This window comes from Phalacrocorax aristotelis, chromosome 20 (assembly GCF_949628215.1).
Source record: "Phalacrocorax aristotelis chromosome 20, bGulAri2.1, whole genome shotgun sequence".
NCBI lineage: Eukaryota > Metazoa > Chordata > Aves > Suliformes > Phalacrocoracidae > Phalacrocorax > Phalacrocorax aristotelis.
The window spans coordinates 5,975,424-5,993,717 of record NC_134295.1 but is presented as its reverse complement, the minus strand read 5'-3'; the positions used below and the strand labels follow the sequence as shown (position 1 = coordinate 5,993,717).

The following is an 18,294-nucleotide window of genomic DNA, read 5'->3' as shown; positions in this document are numbered from 1 at the left end:
GCTTGAGTCCTTCTTGTCCTGGATGCCAGACGAGGGCCAGGGAAGATAGCAGTTGCTTATTTAGTTCAACAGCTGCTGCATTTAATCACTCCAGCCCTGGCTCTGCTCGCAGTTAATTGACTTGCAGCAGATGTAGAGCTACAGCCACAAAGGACTTTCTCACACAAGCCTCTTGTCGCTACCTTAGGATCACTGTTCAGCTGGCTGCTCAGTACCTGTTTTCTTAGAGCTCTAACCCATTTTCTTCCTTGGGGGGGCGGGAAGCCTTCTCATAAGGAGGGACCCAGAAGGGCTACTGATGAAATTCCCATTTTCAGCTTGATTTCTCTAATTTGGGGTGGGTTTTTTTAGTGGCTTTAGAGTAGGATTGGCTCCTCTTTGCTGAAAAGACATGCTAGAGCACAAGAACCGTGCTCTGGGAGCAAGGATTTACTTCCAAAGAGAAAAGGAAGGCACAATGGCTGCCTCTATCGTTCCTCCTGTGATCTGCACAGGGATAGCGGCGATTTTTCCGAGACAGACGTGCAGCAGAGCTCCTTCTGGCAGCTTAGGCTGTAGTAGTAGTGCACAGCCCCTCATTTAATGGCCTGCTCCTAATTCCCATCTAACCACCTGCCCCTGCTGTTTTGGCTGGCAAAGAAGAAGCTGGAGAAAAGCAAGGACCATTGTTCACCCAAAAGCCACTGGCACCACCCCAGCAAGGCAGGGCCTGTGGCGAGGACCAGCACTGCTCTTCCACGGGCCCGGAGGTAGGTAGAAATGGCCAAAACTCTTCATTTTATGCAGCACATCATCCTATCAATAGTGGGAACCTAAAGCAAGCGACCTGCTTCCAAACGCGGCGGGGTATTCACCCCTGTTCCTCTGGGGGTAAAAAAAATAAAACAAAAAGCCACTTGGTATTTTAAAGGTAGGCAGTGGGGTCTGTAAGTTGTTTCGGTTGCTCGCTGCCTGCCCTGCGAGAGACAGCTGCGTCGTGCCCCAGCCGAGACGCGGGGCTCCGCGCATCTGCTGGGGAGCTGCTGTACGGCATCGCGGCAGCCATTTTAAGAAACACTGGAAGAGAGGAGGACTGCAGTTGCACATTGGCATGCGTGATCTGGCAGGGGTAACGTGAATCGTAGTTGTTTTTGTTCAAGGAGGAGAGGATTTTAATTGTCTGCTACGGTGAAAAGGATAACAAGTTTCCTGGGGTGTTATTACAGCAATGAAAGTCAACTGTGGCACGCAAAGCTTTTTCTTCACTGCACAAACAGATTGGGCTTATGAACCTTTTGTGTCCGTTTCAGCTGCGCTCGCGCTCAGTTGCAGAATGAACCCGCTCCTAATTATGTTAAAGAAAATTTTTTCACTTGAATACCAGATAGAAAACACACAAGTTCATTCAAAAAACTACTCCCTTCCCATAACTTATTATTCCTTTTCCAAACTAACACCGCTTTCAGAGCGAGCGTCAGCTGCACGAAGTACCAGAACTCCAAACAAACCGCAACCCCAACTGGCAGCAGCGGTGCTGCTGGATGAGAACCCAGCTGCGAGTTAGGGAAGAGACAGAAAAATCTGCCCCAGGGACCTGTAGTAGAAAAGGTGTGAGAAAACACCCCATGTTATTTTGACTTACCTTTTCTGGAGAATTTCAAGGCTATTTTATAAAATACAGGGGAAAAGAAAAAAAAAAAAAAAAAAGCAGCAAAAGAGAGGTAAGCAACCTCACAGGCAGCTGAGAGTATGTTCCAGATCAAATGCTGTGGTGGATGGTATTTAAACCAGCACATCTAGCCCTCTTCCTGAAAGGAGGGACAGAATTCATGCCTCACCTCACCCTTCTTTCCAAAGCTTTTTTTGTTGTTGGGATCTACGTTACATCACGACCAAGCTACTGCGCTGTTTTCCAGCGATGGCTCTGAAAACAAACTGAACTCCCCCTCTAACCCAAGGGTTTCCTCTCAGCAGAAAGCAGCACAAACTCACACCAACCATAGAAATGTACGAGTTTTATTACAAAGATTCTCAAAATCCAAAATAAAAGCATCTTTAAAAAACCACAATATATTTCCCACCCCCCCCAGACACAAAGATACACTGATCTCTCTCTCGCTTCACATACAAACACTGAAGAGCAGGAGTGACGTGTCACTCAGATTCAAAGAGACTAAAAAACTCACGGTGGAAAAGGGAAAAAGAAGTATTTAAAAAAATAAAAGATTTTAAAAATAACCTGTGTTAAGTTAGCAGCATTATTAGAGTTGAAACCATCAGCAGCGCTCCGTGGGAGGTACAGATCCCCTTATGGACAGAGGAATCCCCCTGAGAAAGGAGGGCAGCGAGTCAAAACTGCCTGCAAAACTTCTGCAAAGCGTTTCACCAAAAGCTCATCTAATGATCAGCTGTACAAAATGAGATGCAAAAGAAAGGCCAGTTCTGGTCACAAAAGACTTTCGGGTGTGAGATAATGCGTGGGAGTAGGAAGAGGAGTAGTTATAAAAACGTACAGAGCCCCATCTGCTGTTCCCTTACAAAGATAACACCTCAGAGGGCTGATAAAAAGGTTCTCCGTATTTACTGGCCTTGAGAGCAAGAGAGAGGAGAGGTTCCATTTGAAAACATTTGTACTTCAGAGAAGTTTTTCAGTGGGTGACACACATCGACAGGAGGATTCAGCCAGGCTCTGCTCGGTCTGGCCGTCGGGCGAGTTGGGAATTTCTGCAGTGGTTTCAGCCTAGAACACAGATCAGTCCTGAAAAAGCACATTACGGCACGTGTAGCCGAGGGCAGAACAAGCAGGAAAAGCAAAGCAGGCGGCCAAACGGGCAGTAACTCACGTCCTCCCCCAAAGAGGGGTGTAGGTATAGAAAAAAAGGTATAAAAATTTCATCCCTTCTTACTCGAGATGCATAATGCTGCCACACTAACTGGATCTGCAAGATCTTGGAAAAACATTAACCACCACATTAGGGTGATTTTCCTTTTGCATTTTCCAGATCTGCACCTGCAGGGCTCTTGGGCTGATTCACTAAAGCGCTTTTCAGATTGCTTTTAAGCTGCTTCATCTCTTTCCGCAAGTTTGCTGCAGGGAGGTAGCCAACTCTATTCAAGAACTGCACTATTTGACCCTGAGAAGTGGCACCAGCTTGCAGTTACTTGCCACGGTGGAATCAAACTGAAGACCAAAGGAATAGTCAATCTCTCACAGGCTTCATTTGGGAACTCATATTCTCCCACAAAAAAAAAAAAAAAAAAAAAAAAAAGGGGAAAAAAAAGGAAAAAATAAAAATAAAAAGAAATATCATGGCAATCTTTCCACCTAACCTGAAATGCAGACACTACTTCTACTTAAATTATTCTTTTTAAAGGGTGGTTATTTTAGAGGAGAGAGTAAAGAAAGGAGGTGATTCTTTTTTAAAGACACACTAAGGAGGCAGTGGAAGGCAAGAGTGAAACTTCCCAGTCACCAAATCTGGGCAGTGCAGGTCTGTCTGCTCCGCAGAATCCTCCCTATCTGCTCCCAGCGGAGTGCAGCAAGGAATAATTTACAGTTCTCAAGTCATTTATATATTTATATAGAAATATATACAGAAACATATATAAAATATAAATCCTGTGGAATGGGAGGCAACCAGAGAAGCTAACCTACGACAACTACGCACTGACAGGTACTGTCCAGCTGCAGCCATCTTAGGTGGATTTCGTCTCTTCCTTCACCCTGTGGAAGCAAGCAGTGAAGAATTTGGTTTAACCAAGCAACTCGGCTGTGCCCAAGCTTTAGCAACAAGCCAGAGCTGCAACCTTAACAATGCTCCTCATATGGCCCTTCTCTTCACCTAAAACTTGCAACATGTTACTTAATGAAGGCACAGGATTTTTGAGCCTTTTTCACCGAGGGCTCTGCTCCCACAGCACTTTATCAGGTGTGCTGTTGTGCACATGCAAGCTTCTTCCCGTGAAGCGCCCACGACAAAGCCATCCAAACACCACCTCTCTCCTCCAACCCCTCAAGTTGTGCAACATCCCAGCGGGGGCATGGGTACATGCACAAGGAAGCACAGGCACAGCCACTTAATCGCCAGGCCAGGAGTCAGGGCTCACCCTTTGGGTTCTGCTTTCTCCTCTTTTGCTTTTTCCTCTTCTTTCTCATCTAGGAAAAAAAAAAAGACGACACACGGTAGTGCAGTAGGAATGTACATGCCAGGCAAAGGTCCACAGAGCTGGGAGGGCTTCTAGTCCTAGCTCTCATGCTTACCTTTCTTCTCCTCTTCCTCCTTTTCCTCTTCTGTTTTCACACGCTTGGCTTTCTTAAAGTTAGCAACATTTTTGCGCCCTCCTTCCCCTTCATCTTCAGAGTCAGAGAATTCTTCATCACAGGATATTCTCTTATCAGAATTGCGGACTGAGCGGGAAGAGGACAAGAGGCTGTTTCAGCAGATTTAGAAGTCAGGAGACCCCAAGCACTAACTTCTCCAAGTACATCTACACACTGGAATGAACTCACGAGCCTACGTAAGTCAGAATCAGGCCACGATAAAAACACTTCATTTTTCTACCCGCCGTATCTTTTAACTCATCACTCCTAACCGCTCATGCCTGAGATCCACGCTCACATGTGCGACTTGGATTAGGTACAGTGTGATGTCTAGACTTGACAGCATAAGCAGGTTAACCAACCTCACACAGACAGAAAATCTGTCTGCCAGATCTAAAGGCCATCAGCCAACCTGGATATAAACTAGCATTTTCCCTGTGGAAGACAACTTCTGGGATCAAACCCGACAGTGTCCCAGAAAGTATTCTGTCATAGCACCTACATTACATGAACTGTTTAAATTCTCACATTAAAGCCTAGGTTCTCCCATTATGGAAATCATCTGGCAAAAGTGCCTTTTCTCCAAGGGAAAATAAATCTATCAGCCCTGCAGTGCTTAGCACCACTGCTTTATCTTACCACATCGATCAGAAAGGTGGGAACGGATTCAAACTGAAGGACACCAGAACAGAGATGTATCTAAATCATAGATCCTCCTCTCTTCACTACAGTAACTCAGTTTAGAGCCTGCATGCTCCTCCAGGTAACTGATCCTGTTCAGCTCTGGCACCCACAGGCTCTGAACAGTACGCTTCCCAGCCAGGCAATGCAACTATGCCAGAGACAAGCACGTACTTGAAATGCGTTTCTCAGGATCTTCCTCCTCTTCATCTCCACTGTCCTCCTGAACAGCATCCTCGGGAATTGGCTGCATCTGGACGCCAGGGGCATGAGGCAGCATGCGCAGATTCTCAAAGAGGCGTTGCCTAGAGCGAGCCAGGAAGGGAACACCTCCGTCAGCAAGATGCCACCCACGGCTGCGACGCCCCCAGTAGAAGGTGTCAGTCTCGCAAAGAGGAACAAACACTTACTTGATCTTCTCAAGATACTCATTGGTATTCTGGTTAGTCATGTTTGAGGGACTGATGTGGAGCTTAAAGTCTGGTCCAAAGTACTCAAAATAGTCATTATACGGAAGTTCTGCAGGCAAGTTAAAAAGGAAAAAACACCAAATTATCACTGGACCAGTAATGAAATACCACCACCACCTTGCACTTCAGTGCTACATAAAAGCACAACTGCCCTTAGGTGTGGGAGCTGAAGCTCTCATAGCCCAAATTCAGATAAAACAGACAACTTCGCAATGGTGCAGTCAAAACTTACTTGGCAGTTAAACACTATCAGTGCGCACAAAAGATTTCAGTAGAAGGTCATCTCATTTCAGTGAGACGGCAAGGCTGCTGGGTACCTTTTGCTGCAGGGGAGAGCTACAGGACTTGAATGCAAACAAGAACAGCTACTGCAAATCAGGGAATCCAAAAGCTCTTCCACAGTAATAATCAAAAGCTAGTGAAACATCTTAGCGTTGCTGCCTCTCCCACAGCAACATCATTTCCCTGAGCTCTGTTACTAGAGCATCATTGTCCCTTACTCTTGCTTCAAAGGCTCCTGGGGAGAATTACCATTGGGAATTTCAGTGTCCAAAGCCACAGCAGTCTCGTAGGTCCAGCATCTAGCCACGTTGCGGATCGTATAGCCACCTCCTCCCAGCATCAGCATAGGCAAATTGAAACTTTTTACAAACTCCACACACTTGGCGTGACCTGCAGCAAAAGCAGTGGGGGAAAAGGTCATAGCCTCATGGCATAAAAGCAACAAACTTTTTAATGAAATCTAATTATATGAGCTATGCCAGTTCAGCACAGGCACTGCATGGTCCTCTTACCTTTGATGGTCAGATTAAAACAACCCAGCCTGTCCCCTGACAGAGAATCTGACCCGCACTGCAAGACAACTGCGCTAGGCTGGAACGTCTCCATCACTTTAGATATCACCTAAACAAGAAACCCGTTGTTACACACACTCCACAGGACAGTGTCACAGCAACACAGTCATGTCCATATCGGCAAGTGACATGAAGACATCCCTAGTGTTCCCACAGCTGCTGACTCCCCTGTATTGGTAACATTGAGGCTCTTACAAAGAGAAGCTTACTGAAAACAGGCTGCAATTGTAAGGGAGGAATACAGCCCCTGAAGAATCTTATCACAAAAGACTGAACCAATCTCCCCAAAGAACAGCTTCATGAGCCACCCAGTGACAAAGTATGGTCCACAAAGAATCACTCAGCAAAGATGTCTTCACTCACTGGCTTGAATATTGCTTCATAGGACTCATCATCAATTCCGTCCCGGAGGGGATAGTTGACAGCGTAGTACTTGCCTTTGCCTGCACCAATATCCTATAGAGTAAAAGACAGGAGACACCACAAGTCACCAGAGAACCAAATGCAACATACAAACTGTGCCCCAAATCAGGAAGGGAAGTCTGGGATTCCATCAGTGCAATCCAAACGTAAGCCTAGGCTCTCACGGACAAATACTGTCCCGGCAGAAGGCGGCAAGAGTCAGCTGACTCCAACAGCAGCTTATTTGGCATAAGTGGGTGCACTTGGCCCTCAGCGCTCAGAGAAGAAAAAATCTACTCCTGCCACCACTTTCATGTTGCTGTGAGCACACAGGCTCTCATTTCACTGGCAAAAGCCACTCTCTTACACAGCAATAAAACTGGAAGCCAAAATTCTAGTTCCAAACCTGTACGCTGCAGAGATGCACAGCCCAAAATACCAGTTTGGGCTGACTGTGCAGTCTAGTAACTGGAGGAATCTATTTTTAATTTAAAAGAATACATACATTTTTACATTTCCATTATCTCTCTCGTACCCAAGTGTTCTATAAAAAATAATTATATTTCATTTATGCTGCAGAGTGGCTGTACCAGGAAAGAATGCTGCAGCTGCGCATGAGTTCACATCACAAGTGCCAAACTCTGGGCAGGGGTGAAAAAAATACAACTCACAAGTGGAAGACAAGAGAGTTTAGCTCAGAAAAACAATTCCAGTAAAAAGCACAGGTAAAGAACCTTTCACCCCTGAGAACAGCATTCTGCCAATGTCAGAAGTCACAAAGTGAACCACACCTGTATCCAACCTGAAAGAGTGCCACAGTTAACACCACGATTTATTAACATGCAGAACTGACTCACAGGAGGAAATGCCAACAAGATAAACCAACACAGAGAGAAGTACTCCCGCATAAACTTTCACCCAAAAGCTTGTGTGACCAAGCTTACTTTGCAAGTAGCTACAGATGACCAACACACCACCTTCAGGGTCACTCTTCTGAGCATAATTCCACCAGACGGCTGCTAAGAGACTGATATCAAAGCCTTGGTTTTATTACTATACAGGCCATTATCACAGGAACAAAGCACTCACTCCAAGAACCGAGCCAGCTGCCTCACATATACACCTTTGCCCTCAGAAGGATGCCACTTTGAGAGCAGGAAAACCCAGGAGAGCAGAGATTTTAGTTAAACTAGTACAACAGCAAACAGATGGAAGAGACCAAATCTCAGGGTAATTTTTCTGCTAAGCCTTCATTCTCACCCGTAGGTCCCCCGTTCCTGGGAAGTATTCTCCATACTTATGAAAGGACACGGTCATGACACGATCTGTGGTATAAAAGGCTTCCTCCACACCATCTCCATGGTGAATATCAATGTCAATATACAGCACTCTCTGGTGATACCTAGGATCAGAAAGAAGTCAAAATACTGCATTTCTTCAGAGCAGAAACTGCCTTTACCAGCAGAGCAACTGGAAGAAGAGCAAGGATCTTGGTGCCAATCCCCAGACTGCACAGCTACCAGGCAGCTCTCTCCAGAGTCTACAAGCAAAAGAGCTGCAGGGAACAGACATGTGCCTTGGTCAGCACTGGAACAGAACCACAGAGGAAAATAAAGTGGCTTTTGCTGCTGCAACTGATCTTTGAAGGCAGACTCAACTCAGTTTATTCAGATTCAGCCAACAGACTGCATTTTTATGCCCAAGCCTCTCACTGAGGTGTGCCTTGAGCCAAAAACTGTCACGAATTACAGCTGTGGCCCCTTTTCCACGGTGGATGGTAGAGAGAAGGGCCTAAGAGCAACGGCACAATGCTCCAAGCCTTCTGCCTCCTGCACAGTGCCACTGTTAGACGTATCCCTTTGGAAGAGAGGGTACCGCATCCCAAAAGAGAGCTGATTAAGCCCTCCCGGGAAAACACCACTAAAAAAAAGCAACAAAAAGAGAAGGTTGGGAAGAAAGTGCTAAGAACCCAGAGGACATGCAGCAGAACGGACAAACAAAAGGGGTAAATAGTACTGCCCGTACTTTAGGAGTTCCAAGATAGCTAAGACGATATCGTTGACATAACAGAAGCCAGAAGCCTCTGACTTCTTAGCGTGGTGAAGGCCTCCCGCCCAATTCACAGCAATATCTGTCTGTTGCTTGTTCAGCTTCACAGCACTGGCTGTTGGGAGAAGAATTACAAAACGTGAGCACGAGAGCAAAGGCTCCATGGCAGAGACTAAGGGGTGAAGTACTGGTCCCTTACGATCACATCATTGTTAACATGTGCGTTTGGGTACTTCACAAAGCACAAGCCCAAGGGTTTAACACTGGATGTATCAATAAACTAACAAAAGGCAAGGGAAGGGAAATGCAGCCTCTGTTTTGCCTGCACAGTTTTGATTGCTTCTTACTTTTGCCTCAGAGCATGAAATCTGCAGAAACAAGTCCACAGCATTCTAGCTGGGGTCACAGCTGAAGACAGTCTAGATTTCTCAGTGCCCTGAACAAAAGATTTCAATGAAAGGTTTTATCCAGCCTATATTTAGGTCATTCACTGAATATGCATTTAGGCAAAGGAAGTTCTCTTCCCCCAGCCCCTTCATAAACTTTCTGCAAATTTTCCAACTCTCCCAGGATCAAAACAAACAATATATTCTGTGGAATCTACTGCCGTGGGACCAGAGAGCATAGCCACTTCAAAAAATGCTGCAGTCAGTACTCGTAAATACTGCTGAACTGTGTTACAGGAAATAGGGACTTCTAGATGTCATTGTGGGAGTAGCAGCCACAGAGCTTTAACGCCTATGCACGGTATTGTGGAACTGTGTTCCTGTCTATTTCTGCAACAAAGTGTCTGAAAATAGTGAAAGCATTTTAAATGTTTCAGCTTTCAGGGAGCTTACTGACACCTTTCAGGTTCTATTTTGCCTCCTGTCAGTGGCTTTTTGTTAAAAACAACAGAAAAAGTAACCCTTATTTTTCCTTTCCAGGTTATGCCTGCCCAGAGCAAGGTTTTTACAACTTTGTTTTTTCTCCTGTGAATCTCATGTTGATTTTTTTCATTAAACACCTGGTGCTGCTGCAAGTTTTGTTTTGTTTTAACTCTGTCTCTGGCAATGTTGTTATACCACTTACAGAGTCTTTCCCATGTTCAGCGAAGTACCTCGGACTAGTGAAGATATGCTTAACAAATGTAGAGGAATCTGTCAACGTGCAGGCCTTGAACTCTCACATACAAAGAAACCTGGGTCTAATTATTAAGGAAATCAGAAATAGGTTCACAGGGCTTCCCCACCACCACCTACAACAATTTATTTCCTAGACAGAACTACGTTACATACATCTGCTTAGGAGGAAAAGAAAAGAACATACAACTTGTGAGCTTACCAACTGAGCCTCCAGCAGAGAGCTGACAAAACTCAAACAACCCATCAAACACAGGGCAGTCTTCCCCAACATTAACTTGAAAAGAATACAAGAGAGTTAGACAAAACCACAAATAAATGGCAAAGCTTACACCCCCTCTCTGATTTAAAAAGCTAACCAGATAAGCGCTCAAACATTTTAAACAACAAAATACTACGAACAAATAATAAAACGTTAACGTAATCAACCTGAGGATTGCCTGGTGAGGCAAAAAAAGTTGTTGCTGTACGGGCAGATGCTCCTGACTTGTAAGGAAATGGGAAAGCAGGTCCCAGGAGCTCCGGCAAGAGCTGCACGCCATCTACCGGGGTGCGTTACGAGAGATCCAGAAACCAGTCAATCATGTCGGAAAATGAGTGGGCAGAGAGGAGATGCTATCACTGAGCGCTGTGTAATACCGATACACATCCTCAGCAGCAACTCAGGCGGCACTCACTGAGGCGGCACATTTACAGTATTCTGCTCTGCTCCGGCAGCACGTGCTGGTCACTGGGGGCAGACGCAGGCGGTGCAAAACGGGGGCCAGCACCCGGACCATGCTGCAGATCTGCTGCCCCGGCACCACGCCTTCTGGGGGAAATAGTCCTGTACAGAGCTGACACTGAGCTCCATTATACAACCCCATTGCAAGTGGGAAAGATTTTTACTCCTGTTTCCTGCTGTATTGCTGATGAGGACTTGAGAAAGCAAACAGTGCCAGCACTGCAGGAGAAAGTGGGGAGATGGTAGATAGCAGCACGTACTGGACGAGACATTTATGTCCACATCTGTTCTGTTACACTTTGCACATTCCTTTTACTTCACCTTAGACACTCAGTTTTTAAGTTCTCAGTGGTACCGTAGTTTTGGCCTGGATACATTTCTACTCTAAGTAGTTTCATGATTAAAAATAAAAACAGTAACAACAGACTTGAATCTAGATTTTGCAAGCTTTGCTTTTACAAACAAACAAAAACCACCCCGTTTTTTTTAACATCTATAGAACGTTCACTTCTGTGCTTAATGAGAAAGGCACACACAGCACAGCTCTTGTAGCATTAGAAACTCATCAGTGCACAGTCTCCACAAAGACTGTGTGATAAGTGAGTCTCAATGGTCGCAGTTTGGGACAGGGATCCCTGAAAAGGACAATACCCATCAGGAGACCCAGAAGGAAGCAACTGTTCCCACTTTCAAATTGTTTCAGCAGGACATGGCAACTGGCAGAGTTTGAATAATTAACTCAAAGAGGTGGTTGGAAGCTTTCCCTGTTAAGCGAGGAGAATTTAAGTCATCAATTTCTGCACGCTTACCATTACAGAAAATTAAACTTCTTGCTCTTTAGGTGACAGAGTAATCCTCCCAAGTCCTCAGGCAGGCAACACGACATTAGCAGAATGAAATTAGGGACTGTTTTACTTTACTGACCCTCAGAACTTTGTGGACAGCAGTGACAGTATTTGAGGGCATCCCTCTGCTATACCTGGCAAAGACAAGAGCTGCTGTGTAAACAGAAGCCAATTTGGCTTTTTCTCACCAGGAGATTCAAAGCAGCCAGAGCTACTAGAGAGGGATATTAATAACAGGGGTCAATCACTTGACTATAGGCATGAAGCTCTGCTGGAAGGTGAGAGGCACAGATGCTCCTTCTTCCTTCCAACAGGTGGGTGAAAAGCTTTGTGTCTCGGAGAATTCAACCAGAGAGCGCCAAGCACTAAAGGTGGAAACGTTCTTATGGAAATCATAGCAGCTCTCCTTCCCTCAGAGGAAAAGATGAAGCACCAAGAAGGCTACAGAGGCCTGCCACTGTACCTGGGAGCAGTGACCTTGCCTCCTATATCCCTAATCTCTGTTCCGAGCCTCCTGTGTTAGTTCTCTCGCTACAGAGGCCACCATTTTGCAGGTCCTGTGGAAGAAAAGCTCTGTCCTCCACATGTTTAAGATCAATTTTCCTATTTTGCCTCCTTCACATAAAAGTAGTTCTGTGGAAGTACAGTACAGAAAATGTTGACTACCAGAGAAAGCAGAGTGGGTGTTTATGAGCCGTATCTGCTTCAGGGGTAAACAGTTCAGTTTGTGTAAATATGTAGTTTGGTATATGTCATTTGGTATATTAGGGCATATCATTTACTGTAAGAAGTCTTTCAATGCGTATTACTCCTGAACCATATTACCCATTCCTCTTATGTGCTTGTGCCTCAATATCTGTCCCCTTCAGCTCATAGCAGATTTCCAAGTGCCTCTACTTCAGACTCGAGACCCATATTTCTTCTAAATTGGAGATAACACTTACTCCACATAAATGAGCCCCATGGGCTAACAACTTTTTTCTGCTCTCAAGGACTGCACTGTGCAAGACCCAAATACCGTTTAAATGAACTTTGAGCCTTCCCCCCCATTTGTCTATACCTGCTAGAAATTTAGTTCACCGCAGCCATTGACAAAGAACATAAGCTCAGAGTTAGAGAGACCAAAAAAAAGGTTTCTGTACATTAAAGTTGCCATTAAGGAGCCCTTCCATGGACTGGAAAGGTTAGGACAAGAGATTAGCTCACAAAATAAACCATTCTAACACAAAGTGGACAGGTATCGTTGTGCATCTCAACCCTCCCCCACTTCCAAGGTCCTGAAAATCCTCCAGAGTTACTGGAGATTTTGGACACAACTGATGAGTTGGGGTTTTTGTTTGTTTGTTTTAAATTACACCACCTTTTCCCACCTCAATACCGCTGGTTAGAGATAAGCAAAAACAGAAAATACATGCAGCTCATAAATAGAGTAGTTCAGTCATCTCTGAGCCAGGAAGGCAGTTTAGAAGAGTTTCTATTAAAACACAAGACCAAAACAAGACAGACAGGTCAACACGTGTTCCTCAGCTCTTCTGGTATACTGGCTTGAGAGGGGGACCGATTTTTAAAATGCTTGATTTACCAGAAAAATCAAAAAGTCAGGAAAAAGACAATTTCTTGTGGTTCTTCCTACTCTTTTTATCACAAAGCTCTAAAGCTGGCCTAGGATTCCCAGAACCACAAATTTTAACGCTGGCAGAACTACAGCACTACAGGCATGGCTTACATCTTTGCATTTGCTTGCTGTACTCAGACATGTTATCTGGGCGAATAGATCTCAGAAATTTTATGTAGTCATCACTGTGGTACTTGGTCATTTCTTCTGCATTTGCCTTGTGAGGGCGCTGCAAGGACAAAAAGAGAGCAAGGCTTGTTTTGAAACACATCTCTCTCCCCAGTTCCCATTTCCAAACTTGCATTTACCCCCAGGAACGGAAAACAACTCAAAACATCAGCATTAAACAAGAGAAACTTATTTTCAAAGGCAAGAATGCCACTACTGAAGACTGGAATGTATTACAAGACAAATAAAATATTTAATTTACAAGGAGAAAAGCAATTTTCCAGTCTCCAAAGCTTATCTGAAGCAAAGACGACCTCACTACAAGCAATCAGAAGAAAGCAGAAAAACATCAGGACGCCTGGTTTTTTTTTCCCCCTCCTTTCATTTTTGGCTAGTCAACAGAGAATTTATGAGTCTGAAGCATCAAAATTAAAACCTGACAAGTAAACCGAGATCTTTCATATATATTTCTCCTCATGACCAGCCCTACACTTACATATATCTCCATCTTCCTGTAGAGGCCATAGTTCAGCAGTAGGTTGTGGGTCATCCGGATCCTGTGGGGTTTCATTGGATGTCCTTGGCCATAATAGTAGTTTCCAACATCACCTGGGAGCAGAAAGGATTGTGTTAGAGCAGGGAAAACTATGAATTCCTTCAAACAGAATCACTGCGAGGCACAAGAGCCATCAGGTTATCTGTCATTTTGTTTCTCCTTCAACAGTGCATCTGTTCACAGGGGACAGGGTCTCCCATCTTCTGTGCACAGGTATCTCCATGGATTCAGAAAAGTTTATCCTAGACTCAAATAAGACAGACATTTGGAATTTAGGGTATGACCAGACAAGAGATTTTTTAACACCAGTTCTGGGGATGCCAATCCAGGTAGATTCTGAGCAACTAACACCACACTGCACAAATTAAGAGGACAGAGCTCCAGTTTTCTTGGGCAGGAGCAGCTTTGGGCACCACATCTGCATGTCCTCACTCAGCAAAGCTCTCAAGACAGCTCTCCAATGTCCCCTCTGGGCAGTTCAGGTTCACTATGGTATCTGACATTTACAGAGCTCGCCGTTTTCACTGAGAAATGCAAACGCACTCTGAGCAGAAACCCGCACACCAAGAGGCATGCAAGTTTAATCCTGGCTCAGACAATGACTCATCAGATGGAGCACGTAGCCTCTTTGCCTCAGTTTCTTACTATTTACCTAACAGAAAGAAGATACAAAGCAGCTAATTCTGTCAATAAGCAAACACCAGCGCAGCTGTAGTTTTACAGCTTCTCAATCATTTTCACCCTTTATTATTGCTTGAAACCCTTCACAGGAATCCCAGTCCTTACCAACTGCACCTCCATGCAGATGCACCTGACAAGCTACCCTATGGACATCAGAGTTCATGAAGTTACATTCCTGCAAATATATCCCACAGGTCATCTGCCCATGTGGATTTCCTCCTACCTAGCAAAAGCTGAGCTCAAGCTGCACTCTCCCACAGTAGGCACTGCTGACTGGTGGTTTTTTTCCCCTCTTCTCCCAGGGCACTTATTTTCATGAAACTTACAGAAATTTAACTTTCAGATTCCTGCCTCCTGCCTGATTTGGCTGTGAGAGGCACAGACTCACAAGTTGCCAAGAGCAGGAAACGTGCAGACAGCCACACGCAGCCGCAGTATCACACAAGATTCATTTTCATGGGAAACCAGACTAAGTTGTTCATGTAGTTGTACAACTCCTGATCAGTTTAGGAAGCAGGAGACCCAATCCAGTCTGGCTGGTGACTCAGCTAGGAGTATTAATATTTCATCACCAACCTTTACATTCAGGAGAAACTGCTACTTCCTCACAGCACACAGCTCTAGTTCTTCCTCTTCTGGACATGGCCCTATTTTCAGTCAAAGTAGATGCAAACGGTGCAAATCCCACACCCAAGCAATTCTGCTGCTGGAGTTTATCTGTTTGTGGTGCAACGGTGAAATGGGGCGCCCTTTGCGCAAATGTATTTTACTGGGGCAACTATCTCTGTAGTAAAATCAGGTTAAATGAAGCTTTGGGGAACTCAGTAAGAGATGCTCAAGACCTTACCCAGAAATTCAAGCACAGAACTACATGAAGCTTTGAAAAAAATCATCTTCACCTCAGGCTGTCAGTGAAATGCCCTGGGCAAACCCTGATTTCCAGAGCCTGTTCATGTTCACTCGGCCAAACACATTCCACCACAAGTCCTACAGAGCAGCAGATGAGTTTGGTCGTGGATGTCAGGGCCGATTAAGAGTGTGTGAACTTAACATATACCTCTTCCTGTCTGCTAGGGTTAAGCAAGCACCCACATAGGGAGCTAATAAAGGAGAAGTGACTGTTCAAGCTCAAACCCTCACATATATCCTCAGCACCCCTCAGGATTTCCATGAAGGACCCTTACAATACCCAATTACCTTTTCCCCATCCTCTCCATCCCACCTAGACCCTCCCCTGCAGCTCAGGTTCCTCCTCCAGCACAGGATGCCCTCCTGCCATCTGAAACTTCTGGCTCAAGGAAGAGACCATCTTCCTTGCCATCTGAAACAGCACCCAGAAACCTCCCTTCAGAGAATTACTGCACTAGATTGCACTGCTGTAACCTCCTTGCATGGAAAATAAAAGACCCTAACAAACTGGCCTTCCACAACAGCAGATTATGCCTTCCTAGACAATAAAAGCACACTTGCACCCTAGGACACGCTGTGGTGGTTTGCCAGCTGCTCGTAAAAGAGGAGGGGGAAACAAGGCACTAAAACCTCACCACAGAGTAAATCAGGGAGGACAGCTATAGACAAGAGGGTACAACCCTAAATTCATGTAGCTACCATGCAATAAAGACTATAAGGATAGCATCTCTGCTTAGCATTTTCAAACAAAATGACTGGTTATTCCATATTTAAGACATCACCATGTACCTTTAAAGAGTATAGCTTATTCAAAACCTGACAAGTTGCTTTGTGAACATGTTATATTCCAAAGACAGGGATAAATTTGGACATAGAGACCATTTTTTTCCAACATCCAGGTCATGAGTGCATGTGTGGCATTCTGGCACTTCCTGCAAGCACTCTCAAAGTTTAAACTAGGCATTTCAGGGCCCAGGGCTCCAGCATCCTCTTGCATATTTTGATATGATGGGTGTTGCAGAGAGATAAGTTGTGTGGTGAAATTTGGCTCAGTTTTGCTGCACCCAGAGCTCTAATCCAGACTCCTCCTTGCCCTGCCTTCTTGAAGGCACCTTCTGAGTCAGAGACCCCGCAGGACTGTCATTAGAAGTTGCAAACCTACTGCTTGGATTTACCTTTCTTGAGAAATAAAAGCCCTCACTCTATGCCTGACACATACAGCAGTTTAAAAGAGTCCACTTTACTGCTTGAACACTGAGCACATCCACTTCCCAGGAAGAAGCAGGGAGTAAAAATTTTTATTTGATTTCACAGACTAAAAACCACAATGAAACAGAGAATTGCACAATACCTTTCACAGAGGGCGACCACAGACTCTATTAAAAGTGAGCTCGCCCATCGCCGAGGCACCAAGTCGCCCCACCGAAGGGGAGGCGGTGGCAAAGCGCAGAGGGATTGCGACTGTGATTTCTCCCACAGACTATGGGGTAGAAGCAGGGAAGCCGCACAAGATACCCAGCTTGGGATTTGGCCAGCTCTAACACCCCGTTACTTCCCTACTCCAACAGGATGATCATATAGCCCCAAAACAGTGCGTCCCCAGTCTCATAATAGAAAAATAAAAGACAAAACCAAAACCCAACAGTCTGCAATGCAGCCAAGTTCAGAGCCAGAATTAAACAATGCTCCCAGATACAGGAACTCCCCACAAACAACTCCAGTCGGTCTGGCTCCCAACACCTTCAGGTTTGTCCCTTGCTTGACAGAAACGCCACTGACCCCAGCGGGAGCTTCAGGAGCGCCTCTTCCTCTTAACACAGGTCAAGGAGGCTTCATCTCCCTGCAACCCGTCCTGTCCCCCAGCACCTCCCCCAGCGCTCCCCATCCTCCCAGAAACCTTCTTCAGCATCTCAGCATGGCTCCCAAAGCCTCTCTCAGCCTCGTGCCCCTCTGCCCATCCTGGGCCCTTCACAGCCTTTCCCCACCTCCAAAGTCCCTAGCCCTCCATACCCCCCCATCCTATTCTACCCCCATCTCCCCCCAGTACTACTCCCCTACCTTGCCCCCCCTTCCCTTTCTCCCCTCCAGTGCTCCCCCATATCCCTGCTAAGCTCCCCCATATCCTTCCTATGCCCTCCAGTGTCCCCCATTCCCCCAGCCCCCCTGCAGTCCCCACATAATCCTGCCCCACCCACGTTCCAACTCCCACACCCCCATTGCTCCATGCCCCCCCAGTGCAGCCGCCCCAGCCCCTCCCGTGACCCCCATTATCCCTCCCACCACTCTCAGGGCAGACCCAGCCCCACATTTCCCAGTGACCCCCCACTACTCTCAGCCCCACCCACAGCAGCCCCCCTGTCTCCAACGAACCCCCATTACCCTCCCCAAGCCAACCCTCCACCCCCCACCCCCAGTGACCCCCATTACCCCCCAGCACCTCCCATTGCCCTCCTCAGCCCCCTCCCCCCCAATACCGCCTCCCCTCCCCCCCCTCAGGCCCCACCCGACGCCCCCCGCCCCGGGACTGCCCCTCCCCCCCCCGGCCCGGCGACCCCCGTGGCCGCCACTGTCGGTGCCCCGTAACCCCTCACCGTCGTAGTAATAGCAGACTTTCCGCTTGGTCCCCTGCGTCAGCGCCATTTTCCTACCTCCCCACAGCGACAGACCCTACCGCCGCGCCGCGCAACCCAACCCGGCCCGGCCCGCCCCGGGGACCGGGCCCCGCCGACCCAGCTGGCCCGCCCACCTCGCAACCCCCGGCCTATCGGGGAGGGAAGGTCCGCCCCCTCCCGCTCTCTGACCAATAGGAAAACGCAGCGGCGGGAGAGAGGCGTCGCGGGGGAGCTAGCAGGCTAGGCGGAGCGGCGGGGTGCCCGGGCTGTACTACTGCCGCGGGAAGGGGGGCGGCACGGGCTGCAC

The 18,294-nt window shown here is 46.5% G+C and overlaps 1 protein-coding gene across 1 annotated transcript; it reads right to left on the bottom strand.

The window, feature by feature from the left end:
- Positions 1–1,979: 1,979 nt before the first annotated feature.
- On the bottom strand, positions 1,980–18,124 carry HDAC1 (histone deacetylase 1). Its single transcript, XM_075115107.1, has 14 exons — positions 17,967–18,124; positions 13,726–13,838; positions 13,173–13,290; positions 10,080–10,154; positions 8,733–8,871; positions 7,968–8,109; positions 6,669–6,761; positions 6,246–6,354; positions 5,983–6,123; positions 5,392–5,500; positions 5,156–5,286; positions 4,241–4,387; positions 4,087–4,135; positions 1,980–3,703 (listed from the first exon to the last, which is right to left on the bottom strand). The coding sequence occupies exons 1-14, from the start codon at positions 18,013–18,015 to the stop codon at positions 3,676–3,678; spliced, it is 1,443 nt and encodes a 480-aa protein (XP_074971208.1). The 5' UTR covers positions 18,016–18,124; the 3' UTR covers positions 1,980–3,675.
- Positions 18,125–18,294: the final 170 nt, after the last annotated feature.

Excerpts from the sequence above, each read along its gene's own strand:
- HDAC1 (XM_075115107.1), bottom strand. The coding sequence starts at position 18,015 with ATGGCGCTGACGCAGGGGACCAAGCGGAAAGTCTGCTATTACTACGAC. Across the intron at positions 5,501-5,982 it reads GGACACTGAAATTCCCAATG|AACTTCCGTATAATGACTAT; the intron begins GTAATTCTCCCC and ends ACTTGCCTGCAG. Across the intron at positions 4,388-5,155 it reads TCCTGAGAAACGCATTTCAA|TCCGCAATTCTGATAAGAGA; the intron begins GTACGTGCTTGT and ends CTTCCCGCTCAG.